The sequence below is a fragment of the Eschrichtius robustus genome, chromosome 15, assembly GCF_028021215.1.
Source record: "Eschrichtius robustus isolate mEscRob2 chromosome 15, mEscRob2.pri, whole genome shotgun sequence".
In the NCBI taxonomy this organism is placed as follows: Eukaryota; Metazoa; Chordata; class Mammalia; order Artiodactyla; family Eschrichtiidae; genus Eschrichtius; species Eschrichtius robustus.
Genome location: NC_090838.1, coordinates 63,563,082 through 63,591,016, shown reverse-complemented (window position 1 = coordinate 63,591,016; position 27,935 = coordinate 63,563,082). Strand labels below are relative to the sequence as shown.

General features: G+C 36.2%; 1 protein-coding gene across 9 annotated transcripts in view; it reads right to left on the bottom strand.

Annotated features, from left to right (window-relative positions):
* Window positions 1-27,935, bottom strand: part of ALMS1 (ALMS1 centrosome and basal body associated protein) — a 265,152-nt gene that overhangs the window by 224,535 nt on the left and 12,682 nt on the right. For 8 of the 9 annotated variants that reach the window (XR_011076641.1, XR_011076640.1, XM_068564767.1 and 5 more), the window contains exons 1-3: window positions 6,337-6,730; window positions 6,081-6,230; window positions 840-999 (exon numbers count right to left, since the gene is read on the bottom strand). Coding sequence is in view for 7 of the 9 variants with exons in the window: in XM_068564767.1 (XP_068420868.1) it covers window positions 840-999; window positions 6,081-6,230; window positions 6,337-6,624 (598 nt within the window). In the remaining 2 variants the exon portion in view is untranslated. Of the gene's footprint in view, window positions 1-839; window positions 1,000-6,080; window positions 6,231-6,336; window positions 6,731-8,005; window positions 8,482-9,612; window positions 9,731-13,220; window positions 13,417-22,460; window positions 22,587-27,935 lie in introns of those variants that run through there. The other variant, XM_068564773.1, reaches the window with a different exon arrangement.

The following is a 27,935-nucleotide window of genomic DNA, read 5'->3' as shown; positions in this document are numbered from 1 at the left end:
TTACATGAAAATGTCCAGGATAGGCATCTCCAACCTCAGCTGACTTCTCAGAACTACCTGCCAATCCATCTGCTTATCCTTGGTCAGCTCCATCCCCTATTCACTTCAACATAAATTCTAAGCCTTCACCAAGCCACTCTCCTCAAATCCCTTAACCCACCTCCACAACTCTCGACCTCCCTCAGCAGACAATCTTGCTTTCTACCTCAAAACTAATCTCTCAGTTTCCTCTCTGTAAACTTGTATCTGTTCTTATGCTCACTTAATTCCCTTTTCCCTTCAAGTCACAGAAAGGAATATAGAAACAAACTGACTCTAATATCAGACTCCTCCATGTAATTCAGTTCTAAACACTGTCATGAAGAATGCAATGAAAATCAAATGCTTCATCTAATAAAAGATCTGAGGATTTATAAATACACCTAATCCAAAGTTAACATTATTGCAGGAGTTCAAAAGTAAAAAATTAGGCACAGCAAGATATTTTTAACAAGCTGGTCATAAGGACACTTAATATCTCCTTCTCGGGCTTCCCTGGTGGTGCAGTGGTTGAGAATCCGCCTGCTAATAACGCAGGGGGCTCGGGTTCGAGCCCTGGTCTGGGAAGATCCCACATGCCGCGGAGCAACTGGGCCTGTGAGCCACAACTACTGAGCCTGCGCGTCTGGAGCCTGTGCTCCGCAACAAGAGAGGCCGTGATAGTGAGAGTCCCGCGCACCGCGATGAAGAGTGGCCCCCATTTGCTGCAACTAGAGAAAGCCCTCGCACAGAAACGAAGACCCAACACAGCCATAAATAAATAAATTAATTTAAAAAAAAAAATCTCCTTCTCTACGTACCTGTTGAATGTTTGAGAGTCCCTGGCACAGTGTCAGGAGATACCCTCAACATTCTGAGATCTGAAGAGTGATACTCCAACTCTCTAGTTGGCTCATGAGGAACAAATGGAGGCAATACAGATGAAAAAGACTGATTAATGTCCGTATTAGAAGGATATACCTATGAAGAGAGATAAAAAACGAAGAAAATAAGATTAATTTTAGACTTCATCTACTAAAAAATAACCTCATTTTTATGAAAATGAATGCTAAGCAGTTATACCAGTTCCTTAAGATCATATTCTCAACCCTCCTGAATTCATATATAGGTCATATCTTGTTTGGTTAATTCCAGGAAGGCTCTACAAATTATTTGAGGGTTTGGAAGTCTACCTGTATAGAATATTACAGATAGGAGACCTAGAAGTGTTCTATTACTCAGAAGTTTGCTACTTAACAATAGTATGATCTGAACTATGGTAATATTCTTGACAAGCTCAAGGACATTTTTTTTTAAGAAGGAGAGATATGTTAGGGAAAGGAAAGAGGCAAGGAGGGAAGAGAGAACAGAAATATTTTCAAGAAATCCACAAATGTTTAGAAGAAAAATAAACGCATCAAAGAACTGCATCTGTGATCAGTTACCAAAAAACATAAGTTCTCAAATTTTTTGAAACAAAAGTAGTGGGAAATATAAACTGATGAAGTAAAGGTTAAATGCTGAAAAAGAAGTTCCTGAAGTTTCATGACATTCCAGCAAGTCCTTGTTAAAAAGGAAATCAGAGGGGACTTCCCTGGCAGTCCAGTGGTTAAGACTTTGCCTTCCAATGCAGGGGGTGTGGGTTCGATCCCTGGTTGGGGAGCTAAGATCCCACATGCCTCATAGCCAGAAAAACACAAAACATAAAACAGAAGCAATATTGTAACAAATTCAACAGACTTTAAAAATGGTCCATATCAAAAAAGAAATCTTTAAAAAAAAAAAGAAAAAAGAAATTAGAAACTATTAGTACTGATGTTGGTACATAAACATTACACAACTTTTCACCAAATTCACAGTATACTCTCATATAAAAACAACATACCACTTTTATTTTCCTAAAAAGTTATTCCAGTGCTGCCCTCTCAGGAGGGAGTCTAAAAATGTACATAAGCATGAATTTTTCTATCCTCTTTTATGAAGGGTTTTTCAGTGTGTAGTAACAAACATTCTTAAGAAGCTGGCAGAATGTGGAAATAAATAATTCTACTTCTTCTGCCCATATAGTTTCTCTAGACCCATGGTTCTCAAATGGGGAAGATTTTGCACTCCCCCACCTCCCCCCACCAAGGAACATGTGGCAATACCTGGAGACATTTTTCGCTGTCATAACTTTAGTGGGGGTAATGTTACTGACATCTAGTAAGTAGAGGCCAGGGATGTTGATAAACATCCTAAAATACACAGAACAGCCCCCCACAACAAAGAATTATCCAATCCCAAAGCAATAATGCAGAGGAACCTTGCTCTAAACATAGCATGAAGTTCTTAGTTTTCAATTATCCTACTGCCTAAGGAGACATGCAGCTCATTAATAGCATGGGTTTGAACTGCACTGGTTCACTTATACATGGATTTTTTTTTTCAATAGTAAATACTACAGTACTACACATGATCCAAGATTGGTTGAATCTGTGGATGTGGAAGAACCATGAATATGGTGGAATTGGGGATACAGGGGGCCAACTGTGGATTTTCAACTTCGCAGAGGGTCAGTGCCCCTAAATCCCACATTGTTCCCAGTCAACTGTATATATCACATACATGATAGATAAGTACTTGTGTGTGCTCATGCATGCACTGTGTTTAATAGAAGTTTTCCCCTAAAGCTTCCAAACGTAGGGAAAAAATTTTCTATTCCAATCTTGACTTCGATAACATTTCAAAGCTTCGAAATATGTAGATTATTAGAGCAGTTAATAAAAAAGAAAATGCAGAATGAAAAAGATGAGACGTATTTGTTTAAGAGATCAACAGATGTTTATCACTAAAAATTAAAGGAGTCAGGAGGGAAAACAAAATCAAGATTGGTTTATCTCCTAGTTTTTATCAATAATGAAGACAGAATCAAAGACAATGAAGAAACCAAGAAATGCTAACACCTCTATAAGAACTGAGAAAATCTGTAAGTCACTCTGATTTTAGGAAAAAAATGAGTCATTCTGATCTAAGCAAGGTGAATGAGATGTTGGGACGATTCACAGGAAAATTTCATGCAAGATAGAATATGGGTCTACCTAGGAGAAATAATACTAGGGTCTTAAAATAGAGATGATAACCATCCACACAGAGAAAAGCATTTAAACCTTGAGAGGAAACAAATTCTTTGGGATGGAGGGGGGACCAACAAAAACACGAAAGAAATCTAAGGAGGCAACCTTAAATAATATTTAAGAGTTACGTGGCCAAAATAAGGGATACTAAAACAGTATTTTATTATAGAGGCTAAAAGAATGTAATATGCTGCTGCCAGAAACAAGGAGAGAGAAGAAACAGAATAACGAATTAGAGTAGGAAAGCCCTGGTAAGAGTCTAATGGTCTAGTTTCAGTAAAGGGAACTAACAGCCAGGCACTAACCATGTAAGTGCTACATACCTTACACCCCATTTAACATAACAACATTTGAGGTTGATTATTATTGTTCCTATTCTTTATGTAGACAAGGAAGGAGAGTGATCCTCGAAACTCATTTGCCCAAGGCACAAGGCTAACAAAGTAACTGAACAGGGTTTTGACTCCAATTCTCCACAGTCTCTTCATAGCCCCAACCTACATCATACATAAGGGGATCCTCAAATAATCATTTAGAGAATGACGGATACGTATCAAAGTGAGGCAAACAAGTATGAATGCCTCTTTTGAGACACAGATGAGAATAAGGAAGAAACCAAAGAGTAGGCAAACCCCCTGAGAGCAAGCTGGGCCATGCAGGAAAATTATCACCATGTCTGGCTCATTGTTTCCCTCATGTTAGCATTACGTAACTCCCAGACCACAGAAGAGAACTAAGAGTGAAAGACAATATAGAGAACAGCATCCTCCCTGGACTAAAAACCTACAGCTAAGGGCAAATAAAATTTGAAATTGGTGCTTCCCTGGTGGCGCAGTGGTTGAGAGTCTGCCTGCCAATGCAGGGGACACGGGTTCGAGCCCTGGTCTGGGAAGATCCCACATGCCGCGGAGCAACTAGGCCCGTGAGCCACAACTACTGAGCCTGCGCGTCTGGAGCCTGTGCTCCGCAACAAGAGAGGCCGCAATAATGAGAGGCCCGCGCACCACGATGAAGAGTGGCCCCCACTTGCCGCAACTAGAGAAAGCCCTCGCACAGAAACGAAGACCCAACACAGCCATAAATAAATAAATAAATAAATAACCCCCCCCAAAAAAAAAAATTGAAATTGTGTAAGAGTTAATCTCAGCACATCACTGTTAACTGAAAATACATCTTCATGTCTTTAAATATATTTTATCTACATGAAAAGTTGACATAAATTACAAAAGTAGCACTATCAAAAAAAACAGAAACTCTCAGTTTAAATATAATTAACACTGCTGTATGTTATATATGAAAGTTGTTAAAAGTAAATCCTAAGAGTTTTCATCATCAGGAAAAAAATTTTTTTCTATTTCTGTAATTTTGTATCCATATGAGACGATGGATGTTCACTAACTTTATTGTGGTCATCATTTCATGATGGATGTGAGTCAAGTCATTACGCTGTATCCCTTAAACTTATACTGTGTTGTATGTCAATTATATCTCAATAAAACTGGAAGAAAAAGGAAAAAAGAAACTAAGTTTAAAATTGATATTTTGTTTCTCATTCTTATTAAAACTAACTTTGACCTTCACTCTTGCCAAAATGATGCAAAATCTTGGCTTTGGTTTCACTGAAGAACAGTTTATGGTATAGTGGTTAAGTATATTGACAAGGTTAGTTTCAAATACTAGTTCCCCTACTTGCAAGTTCCTTAACCCTCTAAATATCAATTGTAAAATGGGGATGATAATAATCCCCAACAATCCTCCCTGATAGGAATGACCAAAGGCCTAAATGAATTGAGGCATGTAAGTAAATCTCTTAGCATATTATTTGAGCACAGCGTGTAAGCTATCATTTTCATCCCCATCGTTATTAAATTGAAAATTAGAATTAAACAATGTCTAGAATGTTGAAGAAAATAAAACTAACCTAACAGTTCTCTATATTAAAATTTTTAAATAAATTCAATAAATTGTAAATAAAAGGAAAAGTTCATCACAAAATCTTTGTTCAGTTTCTCTTTTCAACTACCTGAACCTAAAGGTCAAAATATAATTGCAGGGACTTCCCTGGTGGTCCAGTGGTTGAAACTCTGCGCTCTCAACACAGGGGGCCAGGGTTTGATCCCTGGTCAGGGAATTAGATACCGCATGCCGCAACTAAGACCCAGTGTAGCGAAATAAATAAATAAATAAATAAATATTTTAAAATATAATTGCAACTCAAACTAGCAGCTTTCCAATGACATACTAATCTTATACATGGGAAAATAGGAAAAGGAAGGTAACATTAAGTATACCACATATATGACCTAACTGTCTTTAATGACTAACAGAATGTAAGAATATATTATCAGGAAGTGGGATCCAGATTGGAGCTGACAGTATCAGACAAAACCAGATGGGCAATGGGACCAGAGAAACATTAAAGCCAAAAGATCCAAGGATCCAGGTAAATGAAGCCTTGTATGTAAAAGAAAATTTTGACTTCAAGATACCTCTGAAGTTAAAATCTTTCAGGGGTTTCTAAACAAATACTTGAATATGTCAGGGCCTATATACCAAGGCCCGTACATTGAAGGCCAGAGGGGGAAAAAAGCACAACTGAATATCTCCATGAATGAGTCTAATCTTAACACCATCCCAAAGGTTCTTGCTGGCACAATTTGGAAGAGTTAAGATGCCTCAAGATGAAAAAGGCCTGCAAGCTCCAAAGGATGGCCTTTTCCAAAACACCACAGAAGTCACTAAGTCTCATGGTCTACGAAGCACAAATATTTCTTTTATGCCAACCTCTAACAAATTAATGCAGCATATTCCTGGATATCAGATGAAAACCAGATTAGACATCACAATTTGGTATTAGAGGATATAAACGGCCCTTTACTTTCATCCTCATTTTTCAAATAAAATATTTCTTTCCCTACCACATAAGAAATGTCAAACAGAAAAACTTACAGGCTCTTCAAAACTGCTCTCTTCCTTAGATGGCAGCTGTACAGTAGATTGCCAGTGCAGGGAGCTGTCACAAATCTCTAGATCATCAAGCAAATTTTCTAAACCTGCTAGCTTAATGCACTCACCAGTCAAGTCACCTTGGTCACGTATCTGGGAAACAGTAAAGAGTAAAAGTAAAAACAAATAACAATACCATTTCCTGAAACAATACTGGAAAAGACCATGTCTCTCCCCAACAATCATTTTATTGTCTCACCTCTCTTTGTAGTTCAACAACTCTTTTCCTGCATACAACAGCATTTTCATCTAGGCTACAGCATTCAGTATCATCATCCAGAGTATAGATGTCAGATTCAGCCTTCCCCTGCAGGCCCTCTACAAAATAGGAGTCATTTTGCATAATTGTATAGACAGTAAAACTGGACTTGGCTCCCACAGGCCGAGGAATTTCACCTTGGTCTGTATCAGCTTTCAGCAATGTCTCTTGGCCAACTGCAATTAATGATGCATCACTGATCACTGGCAAAGCACCTTGTGACTGCATCACATGCCACCAAGTTTGCTGAAAAGCTGCTTCCTACAGCTGCAGATGGACCTTCAATGACGTTACTAGAGTTTCCATTCTTACCCAAAATACAGTTTGAGGAATCTGCAACTTCTTCAAAGGTGTGCTGCTTTAAATCTTGTAAAACCAAAGGATCTGAAGTCCATATTTTCATTGGATAAATAATGTTTGAAGATCCTAACTTCTCTGCAAGGTCAAGAGCAGAAACAGACTATCTTCCCAATGGGAAGAAACGGTTCATTGTCTGTATCATACTGAAATAAAGCCGACTGTGTTTTGCCAAGACCAATAGCCTGTCTGAGAGATTTTTCACTTAAAGAAGATGACGACTTAAGCTCTGGACTAAGAGAAAGTGGCTTAATGAATATTTCCTGAGGAGCACTGGGGAGTGATTTTAAATTAGGATGCCAGTACAGGGAGCTATCACTATCATCTTTTTTATACAACAATGGTTTTGAAGCTGCTGATTCAAACACCCCAGGAGTAGATTGATAGGGTGGATGATTAAGTTTATCAAAGAAAAAGTTTTCATAATAATTTAATAAGGAAAGATCTGGATTTTTTGGTTCACTTTCTTGGCTGTCATTTGTTAAAGATTTATTGATGTCAGTTTGGATTTCATTTACTGTACTCTCTTTCTCAGAAGGTTCAATAGAGGCAATAACTGCCTGAAAGGCTACATTTTCAGTAGCATCAACATTTTTCCCACCAAAAGCAGAAGGTGGCTTTTGGTTTCTTTCTTCTTGAAAACACAGCTGTTCTGATGTCTCATCTGAGTTGGATTTAATAGTGTGAAGAGGACCACCAGAAACCTCCATCTTAGAGGTAACATGCCCCCTGGAGAGTATATGTGCTTCTGGCACTTCTACAGAATTATCAGTAACTACAACATTCTCAATATATTGTATTTCTGAAGATCTGGGATGCACCTCTGAAAATCCTAAAGTATTTCTATTCTCCTTTAGTTCAAAACATTGAGATAATTCTTTCCCCAGATCTTCTTCATTTCTTTTATAACCCTCCAAAGAATCCATCTTTTGTTTCATCTCATTCTCAGCAGGAGCCCTTAAATAAACACTCTCAAAATAATGACTATCAGCTGTCAAGGGAACCTCTCTTCCTCCTCTTTCCAACAAACAATGCAAAAAACAATGTGGCATTTTACTATAAAAACGAGGAGCAACTTCACGTGGAAAAGAAACACAGTCCTTACTGATTAGACATATTTCTGGATGGTGTGAAGCTCCCTGTTTGCTCCATGGCATATCTGAAAAAGGGGCACTAAAATTGTCACTTTCCTTAGGAATTTTATTTTTATCAATTGTGTCAGATGAATCTGAATAAGAATCACGGTCCTTACTGGTTAAATATTTTTCTAACTGTTGTAAAGCTTCCTGTTTCCCATATTGCACATATGAACAAGAAGCATCAAAACTGTCACTTCCTTTAGGAGTTACGTATTCATCACTTGTATCAGATGCAGTTGAAGAAGAAACTTGATCTTTATCAGCTAAATTGGTTTCTGGCTCCTGTATAACTTCTTGTGTCTTCCATGACATATATGAATAAAGAGCATCATAACTATCAGAGTCTTTGGGGGTTTTCAGATCCTCAAGTGTGTCAGGTGAAACAGTCTCTTCTTCAGTCCCTTGTTCAAGAGTTAATAAAGAGCGCTGAGACTCAATAGCTGTACTACCTATAAGTGGGTGCTGAGATACACTAAAGCAACTGTTAACTAAGTTTGAAGCTACCTCTGAGGCTGCCTGGAATAAAGCTTCACTAACTTCCGACGGTCGAGAAAACCATTCAGTGTCTTCAGACTTACCAGGAATTCCCCTGAAAATATACAGTTAAAAATAAATAAATAACACATTAAAAACATTTATTTTTTAAAATACTAACATGAAAAAATACAAAACTGATATGTCACTGAAATCGAGGTTATTTGAAAGTATACTGAAAAACAAAGTCCTAATTTCAAATTCCTTTAGGGTGGCTAATGATTGAACAAAGCAAATTTTTTTAAAACAGAAGGTAAACTACCATCCTATGACCCTGATATTTTCTCAGGCTTCCCTCAAAACAATATTGCCCCAAAAAGTGATTCTTTAAATGAAAATTTCAAACTTTACTATTTAAAATCTGTAATTTATCACCTACCATAATTTAATATTCATTTAACCTGCATTAATTCTTCTACTACTCATTTATTATGCTCTTGAAAACCAATTAAGTGAGCTACTCCCCAAACAAAAGAGTAACCTAATCATTGGTTGACTATTGCATATAGAACACTTTTCATAAAAGTAATTTTAAAGTAATACATAGCACAGGGCAGAGGTTTTTACTCTGTTAACATTTATACTTTTAATTTAAGGCGTCTTTTTTATTTCTAAAAGAAGAAAACATATTCTTGGATAATTCCAAATATGCTTTGGAGAATTCAACTTGTCTCTCATTATGACTAAAGGGCATTAATTTGGAGTAACTGTTAATTTCGATGTGTCTATTAGAAAAATCGTGTTAGCTCATATTCGCACCTCCTACGAAGGAGAGATAGCTAGGTTCATTCAATATTGGCTGACAAAAATGACAGTGCCAAACAAGCTAGTGACCATGAAATGAATGCTTTTTACAGAATGGGTGTGGGCTGATGGGCAGCAAAAGGGGAGATTTATAAGGAAGAAAATTAGTGTGCCTTCTAAATTAAAATATGCCTAATATACTAGAATACATTAGAAATTATTTTTAAAGAAACTGAAGTCCCCTGGCTCATTTTTACACATATTACTATGCCAAATTAACATGTATCATGCCTTAATTTAGGGCCTTGTTATCTTCAGTGTGTACTGAGAATATCTAGCTCCCAACCCAAAGTCTCACCTGAAGTCATTAATATTAGTAACAACTTAGAAGAAAAGAAAGAGTAGAAAGGTTACATGCAAACAGAAAAATAAATCATCCTACCTCAGAGGTGCAAAATCTAGTTCACTTTGGTGAAACAAGGAATCAGGCCCAAACTCTTGATCTTTTGTCAAACATGTCAGCAAAGGCAAATCAGGAGAAGCGAAATTGTCTTGTATGACTGCAAAGTTTCAAATATAAAGATGTTGGGAATGCTGAAAATTAATTGTTTAGCTTATATAATATTTTAAAGAACCTAAATATGCTGCCATCTGGAAGTTTCTACAAGCATTAGTATGATAATATAACAGCAGCAGCAGCAAATACCATTTATTAATAGCCTGACAAGATCCAGGCACTTAACATACACTATTTTATTTAATCCTCATAACAACCTTGAAGTATAGGTATTTTTATACCCATCTTATAGATGAGGAAACATGATCATAAATCTTAAAGAATACTAAGTAATTTGTCCACATTCAAATAGCTTAAGTGCCAGAGTGCAATCTGAACCTAAACACTCTACTTTTTAGCAAGTGCTCCTAACCATTATGAGTGTTTCTTCCTACCTTACATCAATGTGTGGTCCACAGGCTCCCAGGCATCCCTAAGACACTCTCAGAAGATGCCTGGGGTCAAAATTATAGTCAAAGTAATATTAACATATCATTTGCCTTATTCACTCTCATTCCCTCATAAGGATACACTGGAATTTTCCAGAAGCTACATTACCTATGATAAAGCAACATCCTGAATGCAGAAGCAGATTATCAGAACCCACCTGTCTTCTATTAAGTCAGACATTACAGTTTTTTCTTTTTTAAGTAAAACAACACTAGTCTTCTAAATATTTTTGGTTTGGAAAATAGTTATTTTTCTAAAAAACTAGATAATTTATGTTAACATGCAATGGAGTTGTTACTTTTTAATGAGTTGATAAATATTTTTTAAATTTCTCAGTTTTAATAATTTCTAATATGGGAAAATATCAATAATCCACATCAACAAAAGCTCTCAGTAATTTTAAAGTGTGTCAAGGAAATCCTGTGAACAAAAAGTTTGAGAACTGCTAATTTAAAGGAAAAAAAATTCTTCTGAATTCCTGAATGCCACCTTAAGTAAGGTTTATTATAATGTCCTTAAATATGTACAACTAGGTATAAACTCCTTATTCCTTATAGTATTTCTATAACTATAAAACAAAAAATTAAATTTTAATAGAAACAAAACTATAAAACCAACAGCATTCTATTTCATATTAATTTAACTAGATTGGTGATGTTTTGCTAAAACTGAATTGTTCTTTCAATATGAAGGTAATACTGTTGCTACAGTATACTTTCTTGATTTCAAGAAATCTATAATCTATAATCTATAATAAATAATAATAAATAAATATATATATAATAAAATATATATATATATATATATATATAATAAATCTATAATAAATACTGCATACCTTCCCTATCATAACTGTCACACTCTTGTTTTAATCTTTGGTCTGTCTGCTTCCCACCTAGATTATCAACTCCGTGTCTGCATTATTCACAGCTGTACCCTCAATGCCTAGCAAAGTACCAGCTACACTTAGTAGGCACTCAAAATACAATTATTTATTTACTGAATGGATTAATTAAAAATGAGAAACTGAAAGATAACGATAACCTTTACCCCCAAGGACTAATCGGTATGGTTCCTCTTTGGCTACAGACTCAGTCTTAAACCTTCATAACAGAAATCTTTACCCCTCTAAGAATCATGAAGATTTTTTAACAAAGACCCCACATTTCCTCACATTTGGGCAACTGCTGATGGCCTGGATCACTCTTTTTTGAGATACCTAACTGTTCTGGCACCAGTCATCATCATGACATTTGCCATTGGTGAGATACACACTACAATGACTGGATTCAAGCATAACAAAAAAGCAATGATGAAATTTCCTCTGGCCATCGGATTCTGGGATCTGATCTAATGATTAAAATGTTCTACTTTATCTATGGTAAATGAGAAGCTGGAGTTATAAAACTTTACATTAGAAAATACTTTAGAAGCCATGTAGCACGATGATTCTCCAACCCAATGCTGAAACTATTCTATTAGAGAACTTTGCTTGACATTTTGCTATGACATAATGCTCACTTTTTTTTTGTTATATAGCCTTTCCATTATTAAATGGCTCTATTAGAAAGTTCTTTCTTGTATCAAGTTGAAAACAGCCTCCCTATAAGCTACGTAGTCTCATTTTAACCTCTACACTAGGAATTAGCAAACATTTTCTATAAAAGGTCAGCTAGTAAATATTTTAGGCTTTGTTGATCACACATGGTATCTCTATCCCATATACTTCTTTTGTTTTTACAATCCTTTAAAAATGCTAAAACCTTTTCTAGCTCACAAAATCAGGCCTTAGCCTATGGCTAGTAGTTTGCAGACTCCTGCTCTAGACCACTATCCAACTCATCCCATGTTACTATTATTTTCCTTTTACTGTATTGTCTTCCCAAAAGAGGAAGTAGCTTTCATCTATATATCCCTAGCATCCAACACACAATAGGCACTTAGATATTTGTTAAGTAAATGAATAAATGAAAAATACGTTGCTTCCTCTTTAGCATGACAGCCCTTCAAATACCTAATCATAGCCAAGTCTTCCCTTTCATCTACTATCATAGTAATCTCCTCCCACAAGGGAACTCTAATGTTAACATCTTTCTTAAAATATAAAACTAAAATTGACTTTGATGATCTACATCACTGAATATATTGGCCCTAGTATTTTTACTTCGATAGTATTTGCTTGTATTTGAAAGGAACTTGTTGAATTAACTCCTAATTCTTGCTCCTCTACAAAACTCTGATAAGACAGCTCCATGGTTGAATCCCACTCCCTTGACAAAAGTTAATTGTAAAATATGTGGTTGTTGCATTTTCTTCAATTTTTGAAAATAAAAATCTGAAGAAAATGGAAGGAAAAACCAAAGAATATTTGTCTGAATTATGATTTAGGCATGAAAAAACTGAAATTACCATATTGGCTAAGCATTCTTATATATGTGCAACAATCCAAAGTAGTGATAATACAATTCTACCTCCTACCTTGATGATTTGAAAAGTACTTAAAGTTCATCTTTTGTAAAGAGCTAATAAATCAGTTCCATATTAAACAGAGGAAAGCAGGAAGCTCTACCTCAGACAAGTCATTTAACCTCTTTATCTCAATGTTTGGGTCTGAAAACTTAGGATAATAATATATGTCTTAACTAATTTTAAGAATCTAATGAGCTTAAGCATGAACATTTGTTTTTTGTTTTTTTATACATCATGGAGCCTTCACTGCTGAGAGTAGTCAAAGGATAATATATGGTTTACCCCAAGAAAAACTCCACAAATTCAGGACTAAGGAGGCATACCCACTAGAGGAAGTTACCACCTTTTTGCCTTCTGAGAGCAACAGAGGGAGATAAAATGAGGAGCAACTGCACATTTAAATATAACTAGACCAGCTGGCCAGTGTGGAAAACCAGAAATAAGCTAATACCTTTGAGTACAGTTCTACAGAGCTCCTCAACTCAAGAAAGGATTTAGATGCAAGATTTGCAGTCTCCCACAAGTATTTTACAAATGTGAGGTATTACTACGAGTTAAAAATAAAGAGGCATTACCTAGCAATGGAGAACATAAGAGATCTCTGTTCGACTCCTTTACTTGATTTTCTGATTGGATCAATATACCTTCCTCCAGAGAGGGGAAGTCTGTCACTTCAGTCCCTTTCTCTCTCACATTAAACCTGGTCTGGGTTGTATCCAAGGTGTGGGAAGAGTCCATTTCTTGAGGAAGATAATGCCAAGATTCTGTTCTCTAAAACAATAATTTTGAAGGAAAATATGCTAAATCATTAACTGAGTTACCATACATATTAACATTTAGATTAAAACGTCCATTCACGTAGCATACAGCTTCTTATTTCACAACATTCCCATCAAAATTTGTAAAAAGTAAAGCTGTTCTTTCTGTGTTTTTCACAATATTAATAACATTTTTATCTTTTCCCATTATTACCCATCTTTTAACGTGTTGAATCACTGGCATTTCTGCTATTCTTTAATAGTTACTTCTCATCATTAAAACAATAAATTTGGTTCTTCATGATGAAATCTTACAATTTGATAATAATAAAACTGAAAAAAAACTTCCAAACCTAAAACTACGATATTCTCTACATGTGACCACTTCACTGAATTCTTACTTGCTATACTAGTTTCTAGCGGACTTCTCGGTGCAAAACATCATATGGTTCATGCTTAGTGGGTGGTTCATTTGTCTCTTTCAAATATTTACTCTTATATTAGTGGCATGATTCAGAAAAATGTTTCTCAAAGTATCTATAGGAAGGATCAGTTTTTCCTACTTCCAATTCATTACAGACTGACATTTTATTAAAATACTAATAAAAATTAACAGGTAACAAGTAAAGAAAAATAATAAACTAATTTTAAAAACTAGTAAAAATAACTAGGAAAATGAAATTGAAAAGATATATAAGCCCAAAATACAAAACACAAGTCTAAGTATCTGATTTCTAGTTCTAAAGAACATCAAATTGCTATAAAAGTTTCTAAACACTTCTTCTTAATTCTTGTACTTATCTCTTGACAGTAACAAGCAATTCATGTCCTGGCACCAATCCACAGACCACACTAGGTAGCAATGTTGAAATAAAGTTGAATTAAATACTAATGGTAAGCAGTTTTTAAACACATTTTCTTTTTAAATTTGGTATTACTTAATAGTTAAGAATATTCATCCTATCATGCTATTAAAGTATTCTTTTATTTTCATTTTAAATTAATTTGATTAGGAATGAGTACTAAATTTGATCAAACTACATTATAGCATCTTTTTTTCCCCAATTACATCTGATAAAATACAGCAATAAATTTCTTCATATTACAACAACTTCACATTTCTTACTTGGTAGTGGTAGATTAGACCTTAATCATATTTGCTAGCACACTCTTTAACATTTTCACTCATAAGATTAATCAGTATTGTAGAATGCTTCTTTTGTTTTCTAACCTTGTTCTATATTTTTTTAATACAAGGAAATTTGATTTTCCTTAAAAATATAAAAGATTTCACCAGTGAATCCATTAGATCCAGAAACCTTTTTGATAGCTGGTACTATTATAACATTCTTGATTTCTTCCTAGTTCTAATCCAACTCTATAAGCTTTGATAGGTTTGTATTAAGTCTATTTCATTAAGGTTTTTTTTTTTCTTGACTGGATCTACTAGGAATGTACATATTTTGCCTTGAATTTAACAATTCTATTTTCTAACTTAATTATTTCTGTTTTTCTCTTTGCCATGTTTCCTCTACTTGCAGTTTTTCATTATTTATATAAAATTTTTTGTTAAATAATGAATTCATTTGATTTACATTTATTTGTTTAAATAAAAAGATGAGACATTATATTGATGGCAATCAACATGCTTAGATATATAATGTACTGATTTGCATTATTTTGTAGTCTATTACTCTTCTTCCTTAACCAACTCAAATTTTTTTAGGAGAATATATTTTTTTTCATTACCAAATGACCCACCCATAAAAATATGTTGTACTACAATTTAGAAAGATTTCACAATTTCAACAAGACTTTTTTCTTTAAAGGATTATTTCCAGTATTTAAAATTCACCAACCAAATGCTCTTACAGTAAGTTAAAAAAAAAAAAAAGATACACAACTATCCACTACCTAATATCAGTTATATAAATAGATACAGAGAAAAATATTGGAGTGAATATTCTGAAATATTAACACTACTCATCTATGGCTTATGGGATTATAGACCTTTGACATTCCAAAGTATATCAATCCCATCTATGTCAGATAAATTAGTCAAATCCTTAACATCGAACATTGCTACTGGAAACATGCTTTTTACATTTTTAATACTTGAAAATAAAAGGAATAAGAGAATGATTATTTTAATTTTTTTCTTTTGAGAGCACTCTATGCAATAGGGGATAGTGGGTCAAATGAATGGGTTTTAAAGCAAGGGAATTCCAGTCATCTTGTGACTCTCACTACAGCAAAATCTCGGGTCCCCAACTCATCTCTTAGCACCTTTGACCAGGGTTTGAGCCTCATTCCATAGTTTATTCCTCACTACTGATGAGAGACGTACCCATGTGTTCTCCTGCCCATCCTTTGACCTCCACAGATCACTTACTTAACTCTAGCTCTTCAACTGCAATAATTTTGTAACCTTATGAAGACAACTATCCTGTCACATTTACACTTTTCATAATTCCTTTCTTACCTGTATTTCCCTCTTTACCACTCTGAGAGTTCATAATCATCCTTATAATCACTACCTTGCAAACATCTCTTCTTTCTTACCCTTTTCCCCCACTATCCTATTTGCCTGGCAAAAGCTCAGTTCTGGTTGAACCTTCTGCTTGTCTTAATCCAAGCAGCAGCACACTGCTGAAGAAAGCACACACCTACACTAGTTTTCCTTTAGACTGATGACATTAAACCTCAAGGGCACTCAGCCCTGCCTGGAAATTCTACTCTATTTTCCGGGTAACTTGATTGGCTAAAATGATTACTTCATACTTTCTCTCCTCAGAACTACTGAACCCTCCTTCCTCATTTTTCAACTGATGACCTCATTTCCTACTTTAGTAAGCGAAGAACAGGAGATGGACCTTCCTTATCTTCCTAGCACAAGATCTACAACCCCATTACCTAACCCAGATTTTCATCTTGTGATTTAAAAAAAGTCTTACTACCTATCAAAGACCTTCCCATCTCATTCCATTTATTTTCAATGATTTCTTTCCTATATGTGATTCTCCCATTTTCCTTCATGCATTTTCCCTTTCTACTGAATCATTCCTCTCTCCATGTAAACATGCTCTTATAATTTCCCCTCATAAAATAAAATTTTAAAAAATCTGTTGACCATTCTTTTCTTTCTGCGTATTTTGTTGCTATGATTCTGAGTGTTATACTTTTTCAACCAATATAAAAAGGGCCTCAAATCTCTAAATATTTTTTGACAGATGTGAAGAGGGATGACAAATAAACAACAGAATAAATACAAACAAATTTTGAGGGAGAAGTAAAGGTTGGAGATACAAACTTGGGATTTTTAAGTACACAGGCATATTTAAAGCCCTAGATCGAGATGAGAACCAAAACATTCCAACATTTCAAGCAGAAGTTAAAAACTCAAATGTGTATAGGTACAGGGAGGTGAAAGAAATGAGTAAACCTGCCTGGTATTAGAGAGTAATGGGACCTGTGGCCAACTATGCACTGCATGCAAACTTTAAAGTATTCTGTTTAAAAATTTTTAAAACACTGTGCCCCCCCATTTTTTTTTTCCTGCAAACCACATTTGAGCCATATGCAGGTCCACAGCTTGCAACCTCTGATTTTAAGGTTTAACAGGGGACGATAAAGCAGCAAAGGAAACTGAGAAAGAATAGCCAGAGGAGTAGAAAGAAAACCAGGAGAAGCCGAGAAAGGAAATAATTTTAAGAAGTTAAGCATTGGTTAAGAATATGAAATGCTATTTATTGCATCTAAGATGAGGACAGAAAAGTGCTTACTGTATTCAGCTACACAAATTTGTTCGTGACACTTGCTTTCACAGAAGTGAGGTCAGAACGCAAGAAGATCAAATAGAAGAATAAGTAGATCCTAGCCAGTAGATAAGGCATATATATCAAAAAGGAAAAAGGAAAAAAAAATACAATGGATATGATTGTCTATACATTAAAAAGTCCTAAAGAATCTACAAAAGAACTATACTAGAACTAGTAAATGAGATTAGCAAGGTCATAGGATACAAGGTCAATATAGAAAGTCAATTATATTCCTATATAATTGTGATGAACAGTAGGAATTGAAAATTTTTTAACATTTCAGTAAGTCTAATACAAACATGTATTAAGTTTGGTACACTGAAGGCAACAAAACACTGATGAAGAAATTAGCGATCTAAATAAAACTGTAAGAACTGTTGTGTCTATGGATTAGAGAACTCAATATTGTTAAGATGTCAATTCTCTTCAAATTCATTTATAGACTCAAGGCAATTTGAATCAAAATTCCAGCAGACTTTTTAAATAGAAATTGACAAACTGACTCTAAAATTTACATGGAAATTCAAAGAATCTAGCATAAACAAAACCATTTTTAAAAAGAAAAACAAAGTGGGAGAACTCACACTATCTGATTTCAAGACAGTACAGTAATTAAAAGCACAGTATTAGCATGATGATAGAGATATAAATCAATGGAATAGAGAGTCCAGAAATAGACCCACACAAAGATGCCAAGGGAAAAGGGAGTATTTTCAGCAAATGGTGTTGGAATAACAATTAGATATTCATATGTAAGAAAAAGAAGCTGGACCCCTATAATCAAAAACCAACTCAAAACAGATTTAGATATGTGAAACTTAAAACTATAAAACTTCAAAAACTCATTCTCAACTGGGCAAGATTTTGACACCCTCCTCTCCCCTCAACCATGATACATTTGGCAATGTTTGGAGACATTTTTGACGCTTACCAACATGGGGCAGTATTATTGATATCTAGTGGGAAGAGGCCAAGGATGCTGCTAAACATCTTACAATACACAGGACAGTCCTGTAAAATAAAGAATTATCTAGCCCAAATATCAAAAGCACCAAGGCTGAGAAACCCTGTTCTGGAAAAAAATATAGGAGAAAATCTTTGTGATCTAGGATTAGGTCAAAATTTACCAGGTTAGACATAAGAAGTAAAAACCATAAAAAAAAAAAAATCAATAAACCAACTTCAACTTCATCAAAATTAAAACTTCTACTCTTCAAAAAACAAATAGGACAATTCAAAGAAAAACCATAGACTGGGAGAAAATATTTGCAAAACACATAAAGGACTTACATCTAGAATATATAAAGAACTCTCAAAACTCAACAAATGGAACAAATCACCCATAAAAAATGGGGAAGAGATTTAAACCAACCCCTTCACTAAAGAAGAAACATGGATGGCAAATAAGTACATAAAAAGATGCACATTATCATTAGGAAAATGCATATTAAAACCACAATGAGACACCACAACATACCTAGAATGACTAAAAATTTTAAAACAAAAACAAAAAAAACCTGACAATACCAAGAGCTGACAAGGATGCAAAGCAACTAGAACTCCTATACATTGTGGGGAATGCAAAATGGTACAGGCACTTCGGAAAACAGTTTGGCACTTTCTTATAATGTTAAACGTACAGTTACCGTATCAGCCAGCAATCCCATTCCTAGGTATTTACCCAAGAGAAGTGAAACCAGCTGTCTACCTAAAAACCTGTACATAAGTGGAATACTACTCAGAAATAAATTTTAAAGAGCTACTGATTTATGCAACAACATGGATGAACCTCAAAAGCATGTGCCAAGTGAAAGAAGCCAGATTCAAAAATCTACACATGGGACTCCCCTGGTGGCGCAGTGGTTAAGAACCCGCCTGCCGCTGCAGTGGGCGCGGGTTTGAGCCCTGGTCCGGGAAGATCCCACATGTCACGGAGCAACAAAGCCCATGCGCCACAACTACCGAGCCTGCGCTCTAGAGCCCGCGTGCCACAACTACTGAAGCCCGCACGCCTAGAGCCCGTGCTCCACAACAAGAGAAGCCACCACAAGGAGAAGCCCACGCACCGCACAGAAGAGTAGCCCCCACTTGCCGCAACTAGAGAAAGCCCGCGTGCAGCAACAAAGACCCAATGCAGCCAAAAATAAATTAATTAATTAATTTTTTAAAAATCTACACACAATTCTGAAAGGCAAAACTATAGAGACAGAAATGAGATTAGCGGTTGCCAGGGACTAAGCAGGGGGTTCAGTCATCTCACTGACTGCAAAGGGGCACAAGGAAACTTTTTGGGGGTGATGGCAATCAAATGTGTAGTAGTTATATAACTGTATATATTTGTCAAAGCTCATCAAACTGTACACCTAAAAGAGTTAATTTTGCTGTATTTAAATTATACCTCAATAAACCTGACTTTTTAAAAAATGAGGATAAGATATCAGAAAATAGAGACCAAAAACTCTTGAAAATTTCACTTAACAGGGAGCAGAAATATTAAATGGGGCAGTAGCTGGAGGGAAGAAAGGATGAGACATTTGTACTTAAGTTGCTGGAGCTGATAAGGTCTAGACTGTGACCACGGGGTAAGTAGGGATAGGAGAAGGTTGGGAGGAGTGGAGGAAAAAAATCTCTGCACATTAGATCGAAGATCCAAGAGTTTCAGACACTGGATGGGTAATGTAAGCTGAAGTGAAAGAAACTAAAAGAAGACAGTGTAGCAAGAGCTATAGTTTTCAATGAATAAAAAAAGTTAACTTGGATGACAGCAACAAGGATGAATGAGCAGAATAACCAGAAGGAGAAAAGAGGGGAGAGAATTACGAAGTGGTATAATCCTCCAGTTCTTCTGAGGAACCCAGGAACCCAGGCATAAAGACAGAAATGAAGAGTTACAGGATCTATCCATGGTTTATATTTTATAAAACAAGGACCAAAAAAAGGGGAGATATCCATTTTTGGACTGTGCTCTACCATAAACATGCCCTCAGAGAATATTAAACTATTTAGGAATATACCTCTGTATTCGTTTCCTAAAGCTGCCATAATGAACTTACACAAAGTGGAGGGCTTAAAACAACAGAAATGTATTCTCTCACAGTTCTGGAGGCTAGAAGTCTGAAATCAAGGTGTTGACAGGGCCATGCTCCATCCAAAGCCTCTAGGGGAGGATCCTTCTTACCTCTTCCTCCTTCTCGCAGCCCCAGGCATTTCTTGGCTTATGGCAGCATAACTCCCTCTCTGCCTCTGTCTTCACATGGCAGACCTCTTCCTGTGTGTCTCTCTCTTACAAGGACACCAGTCATATTGGATTAAGGGCCCACCCTAAATCCAGTATGATCTCTTCTTAACTTAAATAGTTCTATCTGCCATCGCTATATTTCCAAATAAGGTCACATTCTGAGGTACTGCAGATTGGGACTTCAACACATCATTTTGGGGGACACAATTCAACCCATAACAATCCCCCTTCCATTTAATGATCACAGAGTACCGTGCTTTTTCTGGTCAGGGTTTCTCTTAACCCTTTTCACTTGGCGACAGTAAATCTCCTTCCTCCATACCTTGCATTTAATGGATAATAAATGCAATTTAGGGGAAATTGAAGGTACTAGAAGAAATCTGATACCCAAGTTATTAGATAATCAACCTTAAATATTTAATCATTATGAGTAAGGACACATTTTTTTCTCCAACTAACATATATGAGGCTTTTTCCTATCTGCTCACAATTTTTTCCATTTCTAAGTTTATTACTATGTTCTAGATCAGTGGTTCCCAAAGTGTGGTCCAAAGATCCCTGGGGGTCACTGACACCCTTTCAGGGAACTTAAGTGGGCCTCCCTTTTCTAACTACATATCTATGTAAGGTCAGATTTTCTTCACATAATTCAACCAAAACAATATATCCCAATGGACTAAATGCAGAAGCAAATCTGAGAATTCAGTTATGATGGTTAACTTTATGTGTCAACTTGGCTGTGTCACAGGGTGCCCAGATATTTGGTTAAACATCTGGGTGTGTCTGTGAGGGTGTGTCTGGATGAGATTAACATCTGATCCACAGACTTAGTGAAGGAGACTGCCCTCGTTAAGGTGGGCAGGCCTCATCCAACCCACTGAAGGCCTGAATAGAACAAAAGGCTGAGCAAAAGATAATTCGCCCTCTCTGCCTGATGGTCTTCAAGCTGGGACATCAGTCTTCTGCTTCGGACTTGGACCTGGAGTGGAACTTACACCATCAGCTCCCCTGGTCCTCGGACCTCTAGGCTTGGGCTAGAACACACACCATCAGTCAGCTCCTGGTTCTCGGGCCTTCAGGTTCAGACTGGAACTATACTATCAGCTCTCCTGGATCCCCAGGTTACAGATCTTGGGAATTCTCAGCCTCCATAATCACATGAACCAATTCCTTATTTTACATACATATATATATATATTTGTATATACCTATTTATGTACGTATATGTTTCCTATTTCTGGAGAACCCTGCCTAATACACCAACTGTCTTCTAGTAAGCCTGACATTAAAGAGATATGCAAAACTGTAAAACAATGCCACCCTTTCAACTAATTTTTTTTTTGTTTTGGAAAATAGCCATTTTTCATTTTAAAATATATTTGTATGTTAATATGTAATGGGTTTGTTATTTTTTTTAATTAATTAATTTATTTATTTATTTATTTTTGGCTGTGCTGGGTCTTCGTTTCTGTGCGAGGGCTTTCTCCATTTGCGGCGAGCGGGGGCCACTCTTCATCGCGGTGCGCGGGCCTCTCACTGTCGCGGCCTCTCTTGTTGTGGAGCACAGGCTCCAGACGCGCAGGCTCAGTAGTTGTGGCTCACGGGCCTAGCCGCTCCGCGGCATGTGGGATCTTCCCGGACCGGGGCACGAACCCGTTTCCCCTGCATTGGCAGGCAGATTCTTAACCACTGCGCCACCAGGGAAGCCCGGTTTGTTATTTTTAAATAAATATTTTTTAAATGTTTTAATTTTTTTGTAACCTAAATACTGATACAGATAACCCTTATAAACAAAAGCTCTTTAAAATACTTCTGAAGAATGTGAAGGAGTCCTGAGACCAAAAAAAAAAGTAAACTGCTGTTCTACATAATTAAGGCTGCCAAAGATCTATCAGAAAAATGGAATATTAAAGTAATTCACCTCTTTCCATTCTTCATAGCTAAATCAGAATTTCTCATGCTGCTTACCAAAAGATAGTTTGCCAGTTACACAAGACATACCTGATCATCCCCAGAACCCCATTGAGCTGTTTTTTCCAAAGAGACCACATTAGTATCAGGAATCTGTATTCCACTATTGTTTTGATATAATGGCTGTTGCCATACATGACAGGTCAATGGAACAACCTGAAAATCAAAAGATTTAAATAGAATAATAACACAATCCTTATGACTAAACAATATTAAAGTCTAACATTTAGATTATGCTTCTCCGTTTATAAAGCAGTTTCACAAATATAGTAACATTTGGGCTTCACAACCACTGTCCAGATTATCTTCACTTAAAAATAAGGAAACAGGGATTTAAGGTTACCCAGTAAGGACTCAACATATTCCAACAAACCACAGCAGTTCTTTAACCTCCTATATTTGTAGCAGTAAAAGAAGCAAGCAGAAACAAGCCAGTTATCTATTTTACAATCTTACTATTTGAGACACCTAAGAAATTAACTCTAATAATAGGAACTAAAATCATCTTATAGCGTGGAAAGTGGGGACAAAGTTAGGCTCATTTTGTGAAATCAGGAGTTGAAGCAGGGCTCTCCCATCTGTGAAAGAAGGCAATAAAAGCTGTGACTACTGCCCAAGGCTGAAGCAATGCACATGGAAAAGATCAGAGGTAATCAAACAAAAGTGACCTCAGTCAAGTCACCTGCTGGTTCAGGGACTGGTTATTGAGATTTTTCCCCTATATTCCTGGAGAGTAAGAACCCAAAGCTTCCAATACAAACTTTCCTTATAAAGAAGGAGCCACAAGGGGCAAGGCATAGACAACCAAAAAAACACCAGGTAGAGAAGGATGCACCAAAAGACAAAACAAAATAACACTCCTGCTAAAAATGAGATTACAAACTATACTTTCAAAAGACTTTAAAATGAGAATATCTCAGACCCTTAAAGAGACTTTTTAAAAAGACACAATGTCCATAAAAAAAGAAGAGGTTATTAAAAGTAAAACAGGCAGTTATGAGTCAAGAAAAGATGACTGCTAACACAACCACAAATGTGAAAGAGCCTCTGAAGGAAACCCAAGGTCATAAGATTTTTTTCCCTCAGAATTAAAAGTTACTACACTAACAAAACATTTTTACAGAGCGCTTACAACAATGTGCTTTTGATCATAGAAAAGCAAGCTTAACTTAAAATCTATTCAATTACTAAAGAGATTTCTATGGTAACAACTCTTCCAAGAGGTTTTTCTCAAAAGGTAGAACACCATGGGGCACACCCACCTTGCTTCCATGGCATTTTTTAAGGGATAAAGAATAAAAAGCAAAGAAAGGCATTTTGCAAATTCATTTTGGCAATTTGAAATCCCTAAATAAATAACAATACAGCCAATGTTTTGGCACAGTTAGTCTTCTTTGAGCCCTCAAGGAAAGAATGCCAAAATGAATGTTCAAAATGGCTATTCACTGCAACTAAATAATGCTGGGTGTAGAGCACAGGGTGTTGCCTTTGAAAATAGCTGATTCACATTAGCTTACAAAAAGAGAGTTTGATTCATTAGGATATTTATAGAACACTAATGATACAATATTAAGAAACCAGCACTTTGACAACTAACCCAACGTGTGAGAAAAAAGAACTCTCTCTCTCACTTTTATCAGCTAAAAAAAAAAACCTCAAAAGTTAAAATTAAATATTAAAAGTTCTTATTAAAAAATACATTTCCCAGAACTGACTTTTATTACCTCCTTGATGGTTTATAGACTTCATTAAGGAAATTAATTTCTAATAATTTCCATATGTTTGATCAGTTTTCCCACACTTGCCTCTGGATAGTGGTATAACCCAAATACTTGAAAGAGAATTCTTAAGATGAATGCTTCAAAACTAAGCAGGTGTCATCAGCAACTCTCTGATCTGAGATTAAATGTCTTTTGGTATAAATAAACAGTTTCAGAGTCTTTCCCTGAGTCATTTTTTAATATTAAAAGTTAGCAGTCTGGGTCTTCCCTGGTGGCCCAGTGGCTAAGACTCTGCACTCCCAATGCAGGGGCCCAGGTTCGATCCCTGGTTGGGGATATAGATCCCGCATGCATGCCACAACTAAAGATCCCACGTGCCACAATGAAAATCCTGTGTGACACAACTAAGACCCAGTGCAGCCAAAATAAATAAATAAATATTTTTTAAAAAATTAGTGGTCTTTAGTGGTCTTCCAACTACATGTTGTCTATCAAAGAAACATTTTAGATGTAAGGATACATATCAATTCCAAGTAAAAGGATGAAAGAAGAGATTTCATGCAAATAGTAACCAAAAGAGCACAGGAGTGGCTATATTAATTTCAGACAAAATAGACTTTAAGTCAAAAACCGTTACAAGAGACAAAGAAGTACATCATATAATGATAAAAGGGTCAATTCAGGGCTTCCCTGGTGGCACAGTGGTTAAGAATCCACCTGCCAATGCAGGGGACACAGGTTCGAGCCCTGGTCCGGGAAGATCCCACATGCCGCGGAGCAACTAAGCCCATGAGCCACAACTACTGAGCCTGCGCTCTAGAGCCTACGAGCCACAACTACTGAAGGCCGCATACCACAACTACTGAAGCCCATGCACCTAGAGCCCGTGCTCTGCAACAACAGAAGCAACTGCAATGAGAAGCCCGCAACTAGAGAAAACCCACATAAAGCAACGAAGACCCAATGCAGCCATAAATAAATAAATAAATAAATTTTATTTTTAAAAAAAGGGGTCAAGGGCTTCCCTGGTGGTGCAGTGGTTGAGAATCTGCCTGCCAATGCAGGGGACACGGGTTCGAGCCCTGGTCTTGGAAGATCCCACATGCTGCGGAGCAACTAGGCCCGTGAGCCACAATTACTGAGCCTGCGCGTCTGGAGCCTATGCTCCGCAACAAGAGAGGCCACGATAGTGAGAGGCCCGCGCACCGCGATGAAGAGTGGCCCCCACCTGCCGCAACTAGAGAAAGCACTCGCACAGAAATGAAGACCCAACACAGCCATAAAATAAAAATAAATAAATAAGTAAATAAAAAATTAAAAAAAACAAAACAAAACAGTAAAGGTTCCTATGAGAGCCTGGGATGTTTAAAAAAACAAAAACAAGGGGTCAATTCACCAAGAAGATTTATAAGTATTTATGCACCAAACCTCAGAGCTCCTAAATTAATGAGGCAGATGCTGAAAGAATTGAAGGGAGAAATACACAGCAACATAATAATATTAAGAGGCTTCAACACCCACTTTCAATAATGAACAGAACAACCATACAGAAAAATAAGGAAATACAGAAATTGAACAACACTATAGACCAATCAGACGTAACAGATATATATACAGAACACTCCACCCAACAGCAGCAGAACACATTTTCTCAAGTACACATGCAACATTCTTCAGGATAGAACACATGTCTAGCCACAAAGCAAGTCTTAATAAATTCAAGAAGACTGAAATCATAATACACGGTATCTTTTCCAATCACAATGGAATGAAACTAGAAACAAATAGCACAAGAAAAACTGGAAATTTTACAATATGTGGAAATTAAACACTACACTCTTACAAAACCAATGGGTCAAACAAGAAGTCACAAAGGAAATTAGAAAATACCTGGACACAAATGAAAACACAAAATGCCAAAAAACTTATGGACGCAGCAAAAGAAGTACTAAGAAGGAAGTTTACAGCCGTAAATGCATATATTAAAAAAAGGCAAGACCTCAAGTAAACAATCTAACTTGTACCTCGAGGAACTAAAAGCAGAACTAAACCTAAAGCAGGCAGAAGGAAGGAAATAATAAAGATTAGAGCACAGATAAATGAAATAGTCAACAGGAAAAAAAAAATCATGAAACTAAAAGTGTTTTTTTCAGAAGATCAACAAAATTGATAACCTCTTAGCCAGACTGACTAACGAAAAAAAGAAGACTCAAATAATAAAATCAGAAATGAAAGAGGGAATATTACAAGAAATGCCACAGAAATAAGGATTATAAGAGAATAAATACTATGAACAACTGTATACCAACAAATTGGATAGCCAAGAAGACAAACATAAATCCCTAGAAAGACACAACCTACCAAGACTTAATCATGAAAAAATAGAAAATCTGAACAAACATATAACTAGCAAGAAGATTCAATCAGTAATCAAAAACCTGCCAACACAGAAAAGCCAAGGACCAGATGGCTTCGATCATCCTCAACAAAATACTAGCGCACAGAATTCACAACACATTAAAAGAAGTATGTATACACCATGATCAAGTGGGAATTAACCATGGAATGTAAGGATGATTCAACACATAAAAATCAACCAATATAATACTTCACATTAACAGAATGAAGGACAAAACCACACGATTATCTTGACTGCTACAGAAAAAGCAGCTGACAATACTCAACACCCTTTCATGAAAAAGCACTCAACAAATCAGGAATGGAAGGAAACTAATCAATAACTAACTCACACCACACTCAACAGTGTAAAACTGAAAGCTTTTCCTCTAAGACCAGGAACAAGGCAAGAATGCCCACTCTTGCCACTTCTATTCAACACATTATTGGAAGTCCCAGCTAGATCAAAGAGACCCCAGGAATAAACTCTCACATACACGGTCAAATGATTTTCAGCAAAGGTATCAAGACCATTCAATGGGAAAAGGATAGTCTTTCCAACAAATGTTGCTCGAAAAACTGGATATCCACATGCAAAAGAAGGAAGTTACACTCTCACCTAGCAACATATACAAAACTCAACTCTAAATGGACCAAAGACTTAAATGTTAAGACCTAAAACTATAAAACTCTTAGAAGAAAACTCAGAGCAAAAGTTGCACAACAGTAGATTTGGCAATGATTTCCTGGATATGATACCAAAGGCACAAGCAACAAAAGAAACAACAGACAAACTGGACTTCATGAAAATTTTAAAATTCTGTATATCAGAAGACACCATCAACAGAGTAAAAAGGAAACCTGCTGTATAGCACAGGGAACTCTACTCAGTGCTCTGTGGTGACCTAACTGGGAAGGAAATCCAAAAAAGAGGGGATATATGTATACATATAGCTGATTCACTTCACTGTACAGCAGAAACTAACACAACATTGTAAAGCAACTACACCCCAATTTAAAAAAAAAAGAGTAAAGAGGCAACCCACAGAATGGGGGAAAATATTTGCAAATCACGTATCTGATATGGGATTAATATCCGTAATATATAAAGAACTCAAACTCAAAAACAAAAACAAAACACCCAATTAACCAATTATCAAATGGGCAAAAAACTTGCAGAGCCATTTCTCCAAACATATACGAATGGCCAATAAGCACATGAAAAGATGCTCAACATCACTAATCATTAGAAAAATGCAAATCAGAACTACAATGAGGGACTTCCCTGGTGGTCCAGTGGTTAAAACTCTGTGCTCCCAATGCAGGGGGCCCAGGTTCGATCCCTGGTCAGGGAACTAGATCCCACATGCCGCAACTAAGAGTTTGC